At 42.2% G+C, this 19,007-nt stretch overlaps 1 protein-coding gene across 3 annotated transcripts in view; it reads right to left on the reverse strand.

The window, feature by feature from the left end:
- Nucleotides 1-2,697: 2,697 nt before the first annotated feature.
- Nucleotides 2,698-19,007, reverse strand: part of LOC112232335 (LHFPL tetraspan subfamily member 3 protein) — a 63,333-nt gene continuing 47,023 nt past the window's right edge. For 2 of the 3 annotated variants that reach the window (XM_042323404.1, XM_024399302.2), the window contains 3 exons: nucleotides 16,349-16,585; nucleotides 5,487-5,514; nucleotides 2,698-5,207 (listed from right to left, as the gene is read on the reverse strand). In XM_042323404.1, the coding sequence (XP_042179338.1) occupies nucleotides 5,498-5,514; nucleotides 16,349-16,585 (254 nt within the window). In that variant the 3' untranslated portion in view covers nucleotides 2,698-5,207; nucleotides 5,487-5,497. The remainder of the gene's footprint in view (nucleotides 5,208-5,486; nucleotides 5,515-16,348; nucleotides 16,586-19,007) is intronic. The other variant, XM_024399303.2, reaches the window with a different exon arrangement.

Consider the following 19,007-nt stretch of genomic DNA (forward strand, 5'->3'; position numbering starts at 1 on the left):
TTCTGCTGCCTGCAACATCCTCCAGCATGACCGGTTTGGCGGTGGGTCAGTCATGGTGTGTGGTGGCATTTCTTTGGGGGGCCGCACAGCCCTCCATGTGCTCGCCAGAGGTAGCCTGACTGCCATTAGGTACCGAGATGAGATCCTCAGACCCGTTGTGAGACCATATGCTGGTGCGGTTGGCTCTGGGTTCCTCCCAATGCAAGACAATGCTAGACCTCATGTGGCTGGAGTGTGTCAGCAGTTCCTGCAAGAGGAAGGCATTGATGCTATGGACTGGCCCGCCCGTTCCCCAGACCTGAATCCAATTGAGCACATCTGGGACACCATGTCTCGCTCCATCCACCAACGCCACGTTGCACCACAGACTGTCCAGGAGTTGGCGGATGCTTTAGTCCAGGTCTGGGAGGAGATCCCTCAGAAGACCATCTGCCACCTCATCAGGAGCATGCCCAGGCATTGTAGGGAGGTCATACAGGCACGTGGAGGCCACACACACTACTGAGCCTAATTTTGACTTGTTTTAAGGACATTACATCAAAGTTGAATCAGCCTGTAGTGTGGTTTTCCACTTTAATTTTGAGTGTGACTCCAAATCCAGACCTCCATGTGTTGATAAATTTGATTTCCATTGATAATATTTGTGTGATTTTGTTGTCAGCACATTCAACTATGTAAATAAAAAAGTATTTAATAAAAATATTTCATTCATTCAGATCTAGGATGTGTCATTTTAGTGTTCCCTATTTTTGAGCAGTGTAATTCTAAATGAATAATAATCACATTTTCTTTAAATAACAATATTTTGGATATGATTTTGTTTTCAAATAACATAAAATGAACAAGAAAAAGTCCATTCTTGAACAAGGGGTGAGACATTGTTACTAATTGGTAAATAAGGTCAGCTTGTTATTTATAATGAAATATTTCTGTTTTTAGAGGGAGAGAAACCAAAAGTTTTCCTCCGCCTCATGGGTCTCCTGGTCACAGCCAGCGTTTGTAGCAATGTAGTTTGCAATGAGACGCATTGTCTTAGACCACTGCGCCACTCAGGCTCTATACAAATGTTACTGGTTGGTAGTAGGCTACAGTAAGAGCAAAATAATCCTAACATTTCCACACCTAATTGTAGTCTAAGTTTCTCTTAGAATAAAAACAAGAGAGTAACAACTGTTTTAGTAATAAATACTGAAGTTGTGTGTAATGGCTGTTTGAAGAAGAGGACCAATGTGCAGCGTGGTACATGTTCATGATTTTTAATAAAACTGAACACTAGAACAAAAAATAACAAAGCGGAACAAACGAAACAGTTCTGTCTGGTGCAGTCACACAAAACAGAAAGTACAGAAGTACCCACAAGACACAGGTGGGAAAAGGCTACCTAAGTATGGTTCTCAATCAGAGACAACAGTAGACAGCTGCCTTGGGACCCAAAAGCATAATCAGTGCTCTAACTCCCCCTTGCGCTGGTCTGGAGCAATGAAGTAGTGACGCAGAGCACTGTACTAAACCACAAATTACCTCTAAATCCCGCAGCATAATTGAAAAATGTTTAGCGGAGCAACCACTGTACATGTAGTTAGGGCAGGCCTACAGAGAACATAAAAAGTAAGCCTACTGTAACAATTAAAATAAATAAATAAAGCATAGTATCCCCACAAGCGCTGAAAGCTGCTCGATATAATCTCTCTCTCAGACATAAACAAACAAACCATTCATATCGACTTCACATGACAGACCTTTTCTGTGAAACAGAATACCTTGTGACAAGTTGTGAAGTTGATCTCAGACTCATTGCTAATCTCCGGTTGAAGCTATTTCTTAATCTGATTGACTGAACAATTCCATTGCATGTGCTCTGCTTCATAGTTTACATTCTCTAAGGTGGTCTGGGCTTTTGCCGCTCAGACATGCAGTCATAAACGGACACGACAGACATGGCTATAGCAGTGTTTTCCAAACTCGGTCCCCGGGACCCAAAGGGGTGCATATTTTTTTTTTTTGCTGTAGCACTACACAGCTGATTCAAATGATCAACTCATTATCAAGCTTTGATTATTTGAATCGGCTGTGTGTGTAGTGCTAGGGCAAAAACCAAAACGTGCACCCCTCGGGGTCCCCTGCCTAGTCCCACTGTTAAATTGTATTGATTCTGAGATTGAGGAACCTACATGAGTTCCTGCAGTATTGCTATGTGATCATGAATCTGTCAGTCCGTGGTCCAGTACCTATGTTTCAAAGGCAGCATATCCTCATACACAAAGATGACAGCTCTTTCTGCCTGTGTTTATCAAGAATGGTCCACAACCCATATGACATCCAGTCAACTTGACACAACTGTGGGAAGCATTGGCATCAACGTGGGCCAGCATTCCTGTGGAACACCTTTGACACCTTGTAGACTCCATGCCCCAACGAATTAAGGCTGTTCTGAGGGCAAAAGGGGGTTGGAGAGTGCAACTCAACATTAGAAAAGTGTTCTTCTTGTTTTGTACACACAGTGCATATACACTAGATGACTGACAGGAGGCGCTGTTTTGAAGCCACTTCTCCACCATGGTAAATATTTTATAATTACATTTTAATTGTCAAATTCTTTGTAAACAACCGGGGTAGAATTACAGTGAAATGCTTACTTTACGGGCCCTTCCCAACAATGCAGCATCGGCTTGTGGTGGTAAATAGACAGCTACGAAAAATATAGAAGAAAAACTCTCTTGGTAAATACTATAGTCTACAGCTTATCATGAAGTATTCTAACTCAGGCCAGCAGTACCTTGAGACTTCCTTGACACCTCTAGCACTGAGATGCAGTGCCTTAGACCGCTGCGCCAACTCGGGAGCCCCCAGTGATCAGTACTGCCCACAAAATCTATGCAAATCCATTAAAAAACACTGGGCAAACACACCATTGTTCTACAGTGAAAACCTTTATTAATCATATTCATATATTCTTTATAATAACTTTGTTTATTCCATTGCCGTTACCCTTCTCGTCCATGTATTTGCTTAATGTTTGGTATCTGTAATATATTTATATTTACATTGGTGGTACATAAATACATACAGAAGAGGCTGGGACAGGCCTTTCGTTCCTACAGTATTAACACTATTAGCTCACACCTCTTCCTTCTCATATTCATCCCCTTTCTCCTTCCCCTCTTTTTGCTCTTCCTCCCCTCAGCTCATGATGGAGGTATAGGACTTAAATAACCTCACCAGGCCTTCTAGATTAATCAATCAATCAATTATTACACATGACCCTCTCCACAATTAATATTACCTGCACGTCCCCATAATGAATTATGAACACAAACTGAAAAAGAAACATGAGAGAGAAAGAAAGTGAGAGATCAAGAGAGGGAAATAAATAAATATGTACATGACTACATACTATAAGACTCGTTATGAGATGAGGCTGGTGTGTTGGTACATTAAAAAGGTGCATTTAACAAACATACTCATACTGAAAAAACATGGAAGAGAGAGTTGATGTGTTGGTACATTAAAAAGGTTAATTTGACAAACACACTCGTTCATAAAAACATGAGAGATAGAAAGAGAGAGACAGCTGGAAAGGGGAAGGAGAGGGAGTGTGCAATAGAGAGAGAATGAGATGGAGAAAGAGTGAGAGAAAGTGAGCGCGAAAGCGAGAGATCAAGAGAGAGGGAAATAAATACATTTGTATGTTCAGGACTATATAGTATAAGAGTCGTTATGAGACGAGGCTGGTGTGTTGGTACATTAAAAAGGTGCATTTAAAAAACACACACAGGTTTTGTTCTTCTATCCTCGTGGGGACCTAAAATTGATTTCCATTAAAAATCATATTTTCCTTAACCCAAAACCTAACTCCTAACCGCTAACACTAAATATAACCCTAACCTTAAACCTAACATAGCCTTTGTTCTCATGGGGACATGGGAAGTGTCCCCCCGGTGGACAATTTTCCTTATTTTACTGTCATGGAGACTTTTGGGGATTTTAGAGCCCCACAAGGATAGAAGAACCAACCCACCCCCACCCCCATACATTCACACTCATACAAACACGCATTCACCCAACAGCTACAAGATATGGAGCAGACATACAGTCATATACCTCCCCCATCACAGTGAATAAGAATATACCATACCACAAACTACAAAACATTGAGATTCTCCTCAAATGCAAGTAGTGTGCAAAACGAACTGAGCTGGGCATCGACGACATACGCTTGAAATGGAGTAACAAACTGAATTCCAACAACAGTGCTTCTTTTATATTTTAGTATTTATACATATATTTCAGCCCCAACTTTGTAAAACTAGAATTAATTATCTATATACAGTAACTGTAGCCACTCACGTTAGACAACAGTGCTCTAGTAAAGACGGCTTTTGAGGAAGAGGGGGAGAATGAGGAGGAGGGATAGGTTTTGTTTGTAAGAGTTCACACATTATTTTGAGATATCGTAAATTTACACCCAATATTAGATGAGAATAGGTCATTTCCTTCTTTTCACAACTAAAACATAAACACATACTCATGAGATGGCATGGTACACTAATATACAATATCTACCGTTGCTCAACGTGTTAGCGTATGGATTTATTACAAGGTTAAAGTCTAAGGATATGTATTCATGTGTGACTTTAGATGAGTGTGTGTGTGTATTTGCTCACCCACGTGCATTTATGTATGTGTGAACTGTACTACCGTGTTTGTGTATTTGTATCAGTATAATACTTCAACCTAGTACAACCCATCCACATTCTTGCAGATAATCCATACGTCTTCAGTTGGTCAGTCAAAGTCTCTGTCCCTGTCTTGGTTGATTATCGGTTGTGTAAGGGTTGTCAGTCTCTGCTGGGGTTCTACGGGCTCAGTGATAAGGGAGTAGTGTGGGGTAGAGACGCTCGATAGGGCTAGGATTATGAGCAGGACGGACAACAAAGACACACGTATGTACATATCATTGGCAGATACAGTATATATTATAAACTAGAGGGTGAGGGGTGGAATATTACAGTGTGAACGTGCAAGTGTGAATGGAGTGGAGGCGTCTAGTTCCACAGCTATCCATTTCTCCTCCTCTTCCCTCCTTTCTCCCCCTCTCTCTCTCTTTCTTCTCTCTCCCACAGCCATTGTGTGCTGTCCTCTTCTGGGGATGATGGGTAAAAAGCTGGAGAGTGATGAGCGGTGAACACACACACTAGGAAACACACCTGGGGGGGGGACATGGTTAGGGTGTGACAAATCAAATTGTTTATGCACAGACATTTCAATTTAGGACCCATTTCTTCTGTAGTCCCACAATAGCACAGTGAGGACATATATTACATTTCCATGCCAATCAAGCCTGCTGGAATCATATTCAATTAAATAGGACATGATAGTTTTATGCAAAGTGGCCCCCACTGCTAATTGAAATCATAGATACGTTTTTGGGAGCCAAAATGTAGTTTGTCAGTGAGGGCAGTTTCACTGTATTTTGGATCACTTACCTATGGATGTTTTAGGCATTCCCAGCTTCTGTGCGAGAAGAGAAGGGGAGAGGTATAGAGCCAGTGGGGGAGAGAGAAAAATAGAGATTGTTTTAGCAAAAATACACTGATAAGTGGTGTGTGTAGTATCTATAACAACCAGCATTGTGTGTCACATGAGTGTAGTATGCCAATGTTACTTCTGCAATTAACCTCTCTCTCTCTCACTCACTCACTCACTTGGTTGTCTGGTTCCATTAAAACCTACACAGGGATCCCATTCCCCAACGGGGTTGTTTGCGTAAGGATAGAGTTCTATCAAGAACCATTTTCATCTGAAGAACCCCTTTTGGAAGAAAGCATTGTTTGGCGATTATTTGGGAACCGTTCAGAATAAGCTTTTTATAGTAAATGTTTTTTCTGTTAAATAGTGCCTGAGCATTAGTGGTGTTTAAACTTCAACATTAGGAGTGGGTAATCTGATAAATGTAAAACGATAGGAAGATGTGAGAATGTTTAAAACGGTACCTATAAGGGAATATTTGTGCATGTATCTGGTATTACATTAATAATTTTACATATACAGTACTTTTTTTTACCTTTATTTAACCAGGCAAGTCAGTTAAGAACAAATTCTTATTTTCAATGACAGCCTAGGAACAGTGGGTTAACTGCCTGTTCAGGGGCAGAACGACAGATTTGTACCTTGTCAGCTCGGGGATTCGAACTTGCAACCTTTCGGTTACTATTCCAACGATCTAACCACTTGGCTACCCTGCCGCCCCAATGCATTTGGGAAGATTTTGGTATTCAGATATTCAGATATTCAGGTATTCAGATATTCAGATTTTGGTCACATTTTGTTATACGTTACAGCCTTATTCTAAAATCTATTAAATATTTGTTTTGCCTCATCAATCCCATCAATTTTTGCCTCATCAAATTTATACTTAAAAAAACCCCCGTAAAATATTACATTTACATAACTATTCAGACCCTTTACCCAGTACTTTGTTGAAGCACCTTCGGCAGCGAATACAGCCTTGAGTCTTCTTGGGTATGACACTACAAGCTTGGCACTCCTGATTTTGGTAGTTTCTCCCAATCTTCTCTGCAGATCCTTTCATGCTCTGTCAGTTTGGATGGGTAGCATCGCTGCACAGCTATTTTCAGGTCTCTCCAGATCGGGTTCAAGTTCGATCGGGTTCAGTCCAGGCTCTGGCTGGACCACTCAAGGACATTCAGAGACTTTTTCCCAAAGCCGCTCCTGCATTGTCTTGGGTGTGTGCTTAGGGTCATTGTCCTGTTGGAAGGTGAACCTAAGCCCCAGTCTGAGGTCCTGAGCACTCTGGACCAGTCTCCCATTCCCTACCGCTGAAAAACATCCCCACAGCATGATGCTGCCATCACCATGCTTCACCGTAGGGATGGTGTCAGGTTTCCTTCAGACATGATGCTTGGCATTCAGGTCAAAGAGATCAATATAAAAAATTGTACCAGATAATCTTGTTTGTCATGGTCTGAGAATCCTTTAGGTGCCTGTTGAAAAACTCCAAGCGGGCTGTCATGTTTATTTTACTGAGGAGTGGCTTCCGTCTGGCCACTCTACCATAAAGGCCTGATTGGTGTGTGTGTGTGTGTGTGTGTGTGTGTGTGTGTGTGTGTGTGTATGTGTGTGTGTGTGTGTGTGTGTGTGTGTATGTGTATGTGTGTGTGTGTGTGTGTGTGTGTGTGTGTGTGTGAGAGAGAGAGAAAGAGAAATTGCAGAAGTCTCATTGAAACACATACTACACTACACTTTTCTTCTTATCATTATTCTTTAAAAAATTCTTCAAACTGTCAACTTTATTGTTGATCATTGCTAGACAGCCATTTGATTTTCAGGCCAATTTAAGTCAAAACTGTAAGTAGGCCACTCAGGAACATGCAAAGTCGTCTTGGTGAGAAACTCCAGTATAGATTTGACCTTGTGTTTCGGTTATTGCCCTGCTGAAAGGTGAATTTGTCTCCCAGCATCTGTTGGAAAGCAGAATGAATCAGGTTTTCCTCTAGGATTTGTTTATGTTTATGGCTGCATTATTTTATTTTTATCCTAAAAATACCTCCCTAGTCCTTGTCGATAACAAACATACCCATAACATGATGCTGGAAAATATGAACAGTAGTAATCAGTTGGATTTGGCCACAACATAACGCTTTGTATTCAAGACAAAAAGTAAGTTTAGTTGCCACATGTTTTGCAGTAGTACTTAAAGCTGCAATATGTACATTTTTGTATTTTTTTAATGTTCAAAAGCTCCACTGACTACACCGCTCACATTGCAAAATTGCAACCATACTCCTCACGCACGTCAACGAGCGTCTGCGTTGCCAAGGGCTAAAATAGAAGTAATTCCTATTTCTGACGCAGATCGCGCTGCAAGTCCTGCCTTTCCCATCTCCTCATAGGTTTATATAGAAGCAGGTACCCACGTTCCATCTCCTCATTGGTTAAAACCACGTGGGTGATTGAAAGACTGTTTTTCCATTCGTCGTGGTAATACTATGAAAGTTTAGATGCCAATCACCATATAAGTTCAAAGATGACAAAGCATGGAAGCAGGAGAGATGACTAGAAATTATTCGGTTGACCGTTTTATGTGTGGATTAATTGTCGGAGTAGAGGACCTTGTGCATTTCAGGTTAAATAACAACCTATTGTTTATATCCCAGGACAAATTAGCTAGCAACAGCAAGCTAGCTAAATAGGACAAATTAGCTAGCAAATGCAAGCTAACTAGCGAAATTGCCATAAATGTTTAATGCTTTTCGACCTGTCCCCAAATTTATGTCATTGGTTAAGAGTTTGTTTTGATATATTTAACTTGCGTGTTGTTTTCTCGTTTCGGGGGACAAAATACATGTATACACTATGGTGCACGCACGCAGCTGGTTTTGGTTCCGTGTAAGTCGCTAGTGGTCATCCACAGTGACAGTGACAATAGTGCGCCCCTAGCTTGCCTGAGAACTGCTGTATTCACTGGTATTCATTTTCCCAGTCGGGTCGGATTTTCCCACTACATTTTGTGGTGTGCACAATTAGTGACGGGTTTTCTCAGTGATGTTATTAGCTAACTATTATAGCTAGGAGTCAGAAGGACAAAGGATTGAATGCATGCCAAAGCCAATGTTATATTCTATGAATGGAGAGCTATGATGGTCAAAATTACACTTTTACAATCAATACACACCTTCATAGCCATAGCTCTCAAGAATCAAGACAAGGAGCCATGCCCATAATATTATTAGCTAGCTAGCTAGTATAGGAGTCAGAGAAAGGCAAAGGACCTGCCAAATCCAAGGTTATTTTCCATAAAGAGCTATGACAGTCAAAATTCTTCCTTTTACACAGCTTTTTTTATGCAAGTGTGATAACTAATGTACTAAAGCTATCATCATTTTCAGTGGTGATTAAAGCATGTAAATCTTGTAAATCAAAGCCACCACACAACGCATCACTAAACAATACATTCATTGCAGTATAATGGTGACAAACGGTGCCCATAAACTGTTAGGGCCTACATAAAGCTGACCACACCTTACCACTGCTACACCTGGCTATCAGCAGAGACTTGTCTGGCAGCGAGACAGTTCATTCAGCCTCATTTACTGCCTTTAAAAAAACAGCTGATATGGCTGACTTGTTTAAACAAATGTGGTTTCTACAGACAATTGAGATGAACAAACTATGACATAAGGGGACGACGAGTGGATTAGAGGCAATCCATAATTTCGATTAAGACATTAATGGGCGAGTTAGGACGTACGTAGTCAATAACTATTTGTTCAGCACTTTTGAAATGTACAGCGACAGAATTCAGAACATGGGCCATTATTATGGGCCGACATTTCTCATTATTTCTCTTCATATGACAAGGATTGAAAAGGATTTGCCAGTAGATTGTCATCTTGATTCATGATGATGACTGCTAGCTTGCTAGCTAAGATTTTGAAAGAATGATGTTGATCAGTCCAATCAAAGCTACTCTAGATATAACGTGATTTGACATCATTTTATCTGTGCCCAATGACCTTGAGCCTCTTGGATGGGCACTTCTAATGTAACTCTATGGCAGCACCAAAGAGGCTAGAATTGTAGAGCTCTCCCCGTAAATTCTGAGGTGATGTAGTGTCCTCATGAGTGACAGAACACTGAGCCAATCACGGCGCAACTATAGAACATTACCAAGCCATATGCTCCCTATATTCCGCTGGCTCCCCCACCACCACAAAAAGCACTAACCTAGGCTGAAACACCTCCATTTTGGAGCTGGCTTAGTCAAGAGGGCAAAAAAGAGACAATGTTTGTATGATATATCTATTTTATTTATTTTTTACATTGTTTGCAAACTGTTTTGTGACATGTATTATTATTCCGAAAATAACATGCAAAACAGGCCTATATATATATAAACATCTGGGGCAGAGCCCTGAATGACAGGTCAGCACTGGTCATATTGTTATCTTGCACCAGGCAGGGAAACTCATGGTAGCGATTATCAAACATGTAGCTAGCTACAAATAACTAAGTTAGCTAGCTACCTTGAAATGGCTATTTTTTTAATTTAACCTTTATTTAACTAGGAAATAAAGGTTAAGGCTGTCCTTCTAAATTCTTATTTACAAGGATAGCCTACCAAAAGGCAAAATAAAAGGCCTCCTGTGAGGATGGGGGCTGGGATTAAAAATACTAATAAATAAATAAAAATATAGGATAAAACACACACCACGACAAGAGAGACAACACTACATAAATAGAGACCTCAGACAACAACATAGCCTGTCAGCAACACACGACAAAACAGCATGGTAGCAACACAACATGGTAGCAACACAACATAGCAGCAGCGCAACATGGTAGCAGGGTACAAAATTATTAGGCACAGACAATAGCACAAAGGGCAAGAAAGTAGAGACAATACATCGCAAAACAGCTACAACAGTCAGTAAGAGTCTCCATGATTGAGGCTTTGAATGAAGAGATAAAACTGTCCAGGTTGAGTGTTTATTGCAGCTCGTTCCAGTCGCTAGCTGCAGTGAATTGAAAAGATGAGCGACCCAGGGATGTGTGTGCTTTGGGGACCTTAAACAGAATGTGACTGGCAGAATGGGTGTTGTATGTGGAGGATGAGAGCTGTAGTAGATATGTCAGATAGGGTGGAGTGAGGCCAAAGTTTTTTTATAAATAACCATCAACCAGTGGCCAGATGACCAGTTTACAGAAGAGTTTAGAGTGTAGTGATGTGTCCTATAAGGAGCATTGGTGGCAAATATGATGGCCGAATAGTAAAGAACATCTAGCCGCTCGAGAGCACCCTTACCTGCCGATCTATAAATTACGTCTCCGTAATCTAGCATGGGTACTGATGGTCATCTGAATCAGGGTTAGTTTGGCAGCTGGAGTGAAAGAGGAGCAAATATGATAGGGGAAACCAAGTCTAGATTTAACTTTAGCCTGCAGCTTTGATATGTGCTGAAAGAAGGACAGTGTACAGTCTAGCCATACTCCCAAGTACTTGTATGAGGTGACTACCTCAAGCTATAAAGCCTCAGAGGTAGTTATCACACCTGTGGGGTGAGGGGCATTCTTCTTACCAAACCACATGACCTCTTGTTTTGGAGGTGTTCAGAACAAGGTTAAGGGCAGAGAAAGCTTGTTGGACACTAATAAAGCTTTGTTGTAGAGCATTTAACACATAATCCGGGGAGGGGCCAGCTGAGTATAAGACTGTATCATCTGCATATAAATGGATGAGAGAGCTTCCTAATGCCTGATCTATGTTTTTTATGTAAATTGAGAAGAGCGTGGGGCCTAGCATCGAGCCTTGGGGTACTCCCTTGGTGACAGGCAGTGTCTGAAACTGCAGATTTTCTGACTTTATACACTGCACTCTTTGAGAGAGTTAGATAGCAAACCAGGCCAAAGACCCCTCAGAGACACCAATACTCCTTAGCCGGCCCAAATAATGGAGTGGTCTACCATATCAAAAGATTTGGCCAAGTCAATAAAAATAGCAGCACAACATTGCTTAGAATCAAGGGCAATGGTGACGACATTGAGGACCTTTAAATTTGCAGTGACACAAACATAACCTGAGCGGAAACCAGATTGCATACCAGAGAGAATACTATAGACATCAAGAAAGACAGTCAGTTTTTCCAACATGTTTGATATACAGGGCAAAATAGAAATAGGTCTATAACATAAGATCAGCTTGATCTCCCCCTTTAAATAAAGGATGCACAGTGGCTGCCTTCCAAGCAATGGGAACCTCCCCAGAGAGGAGAGACAGGTTAAAAAGGTCAGAGATAGGCTTGGTGATGATAGGGGCAGCAACCTTAAAGAAGAAAGGGTCTAAACCATCTAACCCAGATTTTCTGGGAGGGGAGGGGGGTCAAGTTTAAGCATGTCCCATTTTAAGTCACCTATCAGGACAAATTCAGTCTTAGTGTAAGGGGCCAGGAGAGAGCAGGTATGGTATAGGCCGGTGCTGATGGAGGATGATAACACCCAGCAACAGTCAAAGTAGAGCTATTTTAAAGTGTATTGCTTAAAACCAGTAAATCAAATTGTTTGGGGACAGACTTGGTGGAGACAACCAAGCACTGAAGGTGATCCTTGGTAAAGATTGCCACTCTCCGACCTTTGGAAGATCTGTCTTGCCAAAAAAGGTTATAACCAGAAAGTTTAGCATCAGTATCCAAAACACTCTTCCTTAACCACGTCTCCAACATATTGGAGCTGTGAACCCACACTTTCAATTGATCCATTTTAGGTAATAAGCTTCTAGTGTTAATGTGCAGAAAACCCAGGCTTTTACGAGAGCAGAAATCAATGAAGCAGATATCAGAATTTGGGCTAACAACAGTAGATAGGCCAGGGTGTACATGCACATTTCCAGATATCATCAACAGTAATACAATCAAGGCACTGCAGAGGACAGGGAGAGCTCTGCAGTGTTGATTTATGACATTTGAATGTTCATTAGATGGCAACATGATGCTACTGTACAGCAATTTCATCAGGTAACATGAATACAAAGCCGGCGAGAGGTGGTTAGAATAGGATGGGAGGCCAAAAGTCTGTGTAACCAATAGAGAGTCAGAGTCCTGAGTGTGGGACCAAACATAGTCTGTCCCACAGGTTGGGTAAATAAAAAAGTTAATTGTCAGCAATGCGTGCAGGAGTCATAAGGAAAGTAGGAAAATGCACAAGGAAAAATATATAACGACATGGGGCTAACCATTGTAAGTTCAGAGTCACTCGCCCCAACAGTGCCTGTGTCCTGGAGGCGAGCGAAAGCTCGGTAGAGAGGGGGGAGTGTGGTGGGGGTACCTGTACCAGACAGGGGGAGACAAGCCAGGGCAGATGGTGAACAGATCGCCAGGTGGAATCCAAGCAGCAGTGTAGCACGCAACGGGAGTAGGTGTCACACCCACTTCGGAGAAACTTTTATTTCTGGAGGCAGATTTCTTGTATAAAATGTCAGTGGATGGTCTCTGAACAGTGGGATAGAGCTTCAAAGGCCTCTGGATTTGGGTGGGGTAACCTGTGAGACTCCTGACATTTGTTGGGCTCAAAGGCATCAACACCTCTCACTTCACACCTCAGTGCTAACTGAAGTTGTATCTGGTCTGTCTCAGTTCCAGGTTGGAAGGTGTCCTCAGGTGCTGTTTGTTTGCCAGAGCGCCCTCTGTTTTGCCAGGGAAAAGGAATCCTTGGTAGTTGTAATCCTTCCAGGTAATTTTGTCCAAAATTAGGTTGTAGGTTTGGAGTTTTGAATCTGGAGTGAAGGTTATGCTGTGAAGGGTAGTATCCTGTATAAGTCCCTGTTGTAAAATCCAAGTTTATCTAACTTCAAATCATTTTTTTGGTAAAACAACATGCTGAAAAATGTTAGAGCTCACACGCAGCTGTGTCTCTCTCTCTCTCTCTCTGTCTCTCTCTCCCTTCCTTTGTCTCACGTTATCTACCTTTCTGGCTGACAACGTAAATATTATAACATGTATAAAAAAAAGTGTACCTTTTCTGAAGACATTGTTGCTCAAATGGAATTGAGTTATCTTCAATCTTGTCCATAACTGTTATCGCACAGTCTCAAATTTCCCGACACTTTTGGGTTGTCACTAGATAACACAGCCACAAAGTCTCAGAGCGGATGTTGATGCTACTTCATCCCAGCTGCGAATAACAATGAGAGCTGGGGTTTCTTGGATACCATGTTCAAATCAACAACAACAAATACTGCATTCTTGCCAGAGAGGTCTTCAAAAACACCTATACACACATAGTTACGCAGTTCATGTTTAATTGCTTTGTTGCAAATAGGATACATGTTTCAGAATAATTGTATTCTGTACAAACTTCTTTCTTTTCACTCTGTCATTTAGGGTTAGTATTGCGTTAGGAAGGAAGCCTGTATCTTTGTAGTGACTGGGTGTATTGACACACCATCCAAAGCCTAATGAATAACTTCACCATGCTCAAAGGGATACGCAGCATCTGCTTTTCTTGATATTACAAATCTACCAATCGGTATCCTTCTTTGCGACACATAAAAAAATCCTCCCTAGTCTTTGTGGTTGAATTTATGCTTGACATTCACTACTCGATTGAGGGACCTTACAGGTATGTGTGGGGTTCTAGAGATGGTGAAGTCATTCAAAAACCACATGAACCAATATTATAGAACACGGAATAAGTTCATGCAACTTATTATGCATGGACTCACTCCTGAATTTATTTAGGCTTGCCATAACAAAGGGGTTGGATACTTATTGCCCATTTCAGCTTTTCATTTTAATTCATTTCTAAAATGTTCTACAAAGAAATGTGCACTTTGACATTATGGTGTATTGTATGTAGGTAGATAAGTGACACAAAATCTCAATGTAATCCACTTTAAATTCTCAACAAAATGTGGAAAAAGTAAAGGGGTGTGAATACTTTCTGAAGGCACGGTTCTACTTACCACATTTTATTTCTAAGAGTGTACTCTCATATATGTGTGTGTTTTAGCATGCATCCGCACATGAGTGTGTGTGTGTTGTCATGACTCTCCTGTGAGGATCCAAGGATCAGGTTACGGTGGATTAGCGTCAATATGAGGGGGTTTTATGACACCTCACGTCAATCGCAAACTTTAGGCAGCCGATGATTCCTTTTGGGGTCTAATTTGGGCGAATGGAATGTCTCTTTGTGTTACAGAAGAGTTTGCCGCCTAAAAACTTCAACATCAAACAATGGACACTGGGACATTATATTTCAACATTCGAATGGAATATGGAAAATGTATGTCTATTTTGTGATGTCATTAAAATGATTATAAACACGTTATAACGAATACATTTTAACTTCAAGAGCTTTTACACTGTGTTTATTAGGTTTACATTCTTTACATTGTGTAGAAAATATCAAGGATAAAAATTATATTTTTGTGATTTTAGTTTTGTAACGAGATCATAGTAATTCTGATACCTTGCCTCGTAACTAGCCCCTCCCCAAGTAGCCCAGAGAGCATGTGTGGATGACGAACACCCCCCCGTTTTACCCGAGGGTATAACAAGATTGAGTTAAGAATGAACAAACTAAAACGGACCACAGCTGCAGCGAGGTCTACGATAGTCACGACCCCAGAATGCAACATGAGGTTGAAGAAGACAAAATAACCCCTTAACAATCAATGCTATGGTCGAGTAACTGAACTGTATCTAAGAAGGTGATTTTAAGTAGGACCATCCGGTTCTTCTCTTCAAATCATTGTTTCCTACACTGCTTTCACCAATCTGGGATCATCAACACGGCTGATTAGCCATCCTCAGGAGACCACTCTTCCAGAACGAGTGCAAGTAAACAGACACGATGGACATTGTGACCTCTTGTGGACAATCAGAGACTTACACCAGAGAACAAAAGGAGAAGGCCATCTGAAATAAGAAGGCCCAATTGAACCCTCCTCACCAAGTGAAACCCTGCCCACGAAGGCCTGGGCCCGGCAGAGATACCCGATGCTGATCTTCAACACGTAAATACATGCATTACTTCTTGCCCAAAAGAGAGGCAGTTCGGGGCATGGTATTACGGTGACTGTGAGCATAGTTCCCAAATGTATCCAAGTGTTGCTTCTCTTTCTCTCCCTCTCTTTCTCTCTCTTTTTAACTCTCCATCTTGTGTAACAAGTGTCATATTGCGTTAGACTGCCAGGGACTTGTTGTCGTCGTATTAAGTTTACAATCAATAACCTATACCGTGTGTGTGTATCCTATGTTATCATTTAGTGTTAGTAAATAAATTATCAAATCAATGTGTGGTATGGAATGATCAGTGAGACCCGGGTTTGTGCAGATCTACGACGTTCAGAACAAGAATGATATGAGGAAATTATTATTTAGTGACTGTAATGATATCCATATATTCTTTAGTTAATTCGGGAAATGGTAACTCATTAAACAACTTTTCCTTTGGTGCCCCAAATTTCCAATGAGTTAATTTTTACATGATTCATTTAATTGAGTATCAATTAAACATAGTTAGTTGATGAAATAAATAACAGTCATCAGATTAATGATAGTCACATCACGACAGTGTGTGTGTGTGTGTGTCTCTGTGTCCTGTTTGTGTGCTGCTTGCTTGCAGTGTATTCATAGTGTCTTCTACACTTATAGGAACTGCACAGCACATGATTTGCTCCAAAATGCTCCTATTGCTCCACCATACCTTTATTTGGTTAGTTCCCTACCACTTTTGATCAAGACATTGTCAAGTAACTAGTCAAATAAAGGTATAGTGGAGCAACAGTGTGTACGGGTCCTAATGGACTGCATTGACTATTCTCCAGTATTACCCTTGCTCTCGGCCAGCAGTTCCTCGGTCATGAGTCCGTCCTGCCTGTTGCCCAGTACGAAGGCCAGGAAGGAGAGCATGAGGGCATTCAGGACCCCCATGATAGCCAGGATGTAAGCCCAACGCATGGAGCACGCTCCCAGGGAGTACTTGTCTGTCTGCTCACCGCACATCCTCCGCACCTCATCACTGTCCCAGCCATCAGGGTAGATTATACAGCCCATCACCAGACACACACCTGGAGGGGGGGAGGAGAGGAGGAGGGGGGAGAAGGGGTGAATGGAGGAGAGGAGTAGGAGGGGAGAGGGGATGAGAGGTGGGAGGAGAGGAAGAGAAAAATGAAGAGTAGGGGTATAGCGAAGGAAAGTAGTGGGATAAGGAGGGTTAGGAGAGAGAGAGAGAATGATAGAGAAAAAACAAATATTATTTCCAGTGCTTTATTAAGTCTTTGCCCTTCTATCATCACCCTGTTTGCTATTAATGCATTCATCTATCGATCCCAGACCTCTGCTCTCCTGGGAACCACAAGAGTTTATATCTGCAAGCTCGCAGGGGGAAAGTGGATACCTAGTCAGTTGCACAACAGCAACAAGGCTGAAACGTTTTGCCAGAAGCTAAGAGTAACAGGAGGTTGATGGTATGAAATCATTCCTCTAAGTCTTTCCCTGCTGTCTTCTATATGTGTGATGGTCAGTGAACTGATAGTCCGGGCTGAGCTAGCCTGTTCGTTAGTCTTGTTCTGCTACATGACATATTCATAAACTCCATGCATAGTACACACACACACTGAAGAGACACGCAGACCATGCACAAATGTGCTGCTTTGAATTTGACTTTCAACCCTTCGCCTCTCCATCTTCAATATTTAAGCAGCTACGGCTTGATCGCGGTTTGGTTTTCGCCCAAGGGGAAGAATCTCCCTGATCTTCAACTTGGATGAGGTGTATGTGTGTGCGCATGCATGTGTGCGTGCGTGCGTGAGAGAGTGTGTGTGTGAGAGTTTGTGTGTGTGTGTGTGTGTACGCGTTAGAGTGTGTGTCTGTGAGTTGATGCTGTGGCAGTAGACGAAGGTGGAAAAGGAGCTGACTGCACAGTTACCCAGAATGCATTTCAACATTAATAATACAACATGTTCCTCCACTTCCTCACCCCCACAACTTCCCTCACATCCCTTGACACCGTTTGTGTGTGTGTCTGTATATGGGTGTTTGTGTGTGTGTCTGGCTGGGTGGGTGGGTGTGTGTGGGTGTGTTGTCTTCATGATACAGTGTAAATGAGGATGTGTATGTGAATTTCGACTCTCATGCTCTCATCTCTTCCCTTTCCCTAAATCTTTCCTTTAGTACTTTGACCTCCTTTCATCCTCTCCTTCCTCTCACAATGATTTAGTTCTACAGAAGAGGGAAATGAACTACAACTGAGCTACTTTGCTTCACGAGTACAGTACAGCTGCGGACTTTAATATTCCTGAAAGACATCAGGAGGGAGAGGAGAGAGAAGGACAGGAAGCAGAGTGTTTGTGTTTGAGAGAAAGGATAAGGCCAGACAGAGAGAGAGAGAGGATAGCGACATACAGTGTGTGAGAGAGGATAGTGACAGAAAGAGAGAGAGAGAGGATAGCAACAGACAGAGAGTGAAAGAAAATAATGAGAAGGAAAGAGCAGAGCTGTATGCTGCTGCAGAGCTGCAGTCTAACTGCATACTAAAAATAACTTAACATAACCCGGTTCTATTATACACTGCTCAAAAAAATGATGGGAACACTAAAATAACACATCCTAGATCTGAATGACTGAACGGAGGTCTGGATTTGGAGTCACACTCAAAATTAAAGTGGAAAACCACACTACAGGCTGATCCAACTTTGATGTAATGTCCTTAAAACAAGTCAAAATGAGGCTCAGTAGTGTGTGTGGCCTCCACGTGCCTGTATGACCTCCCTACAATGCCTGGGCATGCTCCTGATGAGGTGGCAGATGGTCTCCTGAGGGATCTCCTCCCAGACCTGGACTAAAGCATCCGCCAACTCCTGGACAGTCTGTGGTGCAACGTGGCGTTGGTGGATGGAGCGGGACATGATGTCCCAGATGTGCTCAATTGGATTCAGGTCTGGGGATCGGGCGGGCCAGTCCATAGCATCAATGCCTTCCTCTTGCAGGAACTGCTGACACACTCCAGCCACATGAGGTCTAGCATTGTCTTGCATTAGGAGGAACCGAGGGACAACCGCACCAGCATATGGTCTCACAAGGGGTCTGAGGATCTCATCTCGGTACCTAATGGCAGTCAGGCCACCTCTGGCGAGCACATGGAGGGCTGTGCGGCCCCCCAAAGAAATGCCACCCCACACCATGACTGACCCACCGCCAAACCGGTCATGCTGGAGGATGTTGCAGGCAGCAGAACGTTCTCCACGGCGTCTCCAGACTCTGTCACATCTGTCACATGTGCTCAGTGTGAACCTGCTTTCATCTGTGAAGAGCACAGAGCGCCAGTGGCGAATTTGCCAATCTTGGTGTTCTCTGGCAAATGCAAAACGTCCTGCACGGTGTTGGGCTGTAAGCACAACACCCACCTGTGGACGTCGGGCCCTCATACCACCCTCATGGAGTCTGTTTCTGACCGTTTGAGCAGACACATGCACATTTTTGGCCTGCTGG

This window comes from Oncorhynchus tshawytscha, linkage group LG06 (genome assembly GCF_018296145.1).
Source record: "Oncorhynchus tshawytscha isolate Ot180627B linkage group LG06, Otsh_v2.0, whole genome shotgun sequence".
Classification (NCBI taxonomy): Eukaryota; Metazoa; Chordata; class Actinopteri; order Salmoniformes; family Salmonidae; genus Oncorhynchus; species Oncorhynchus tshawytscha.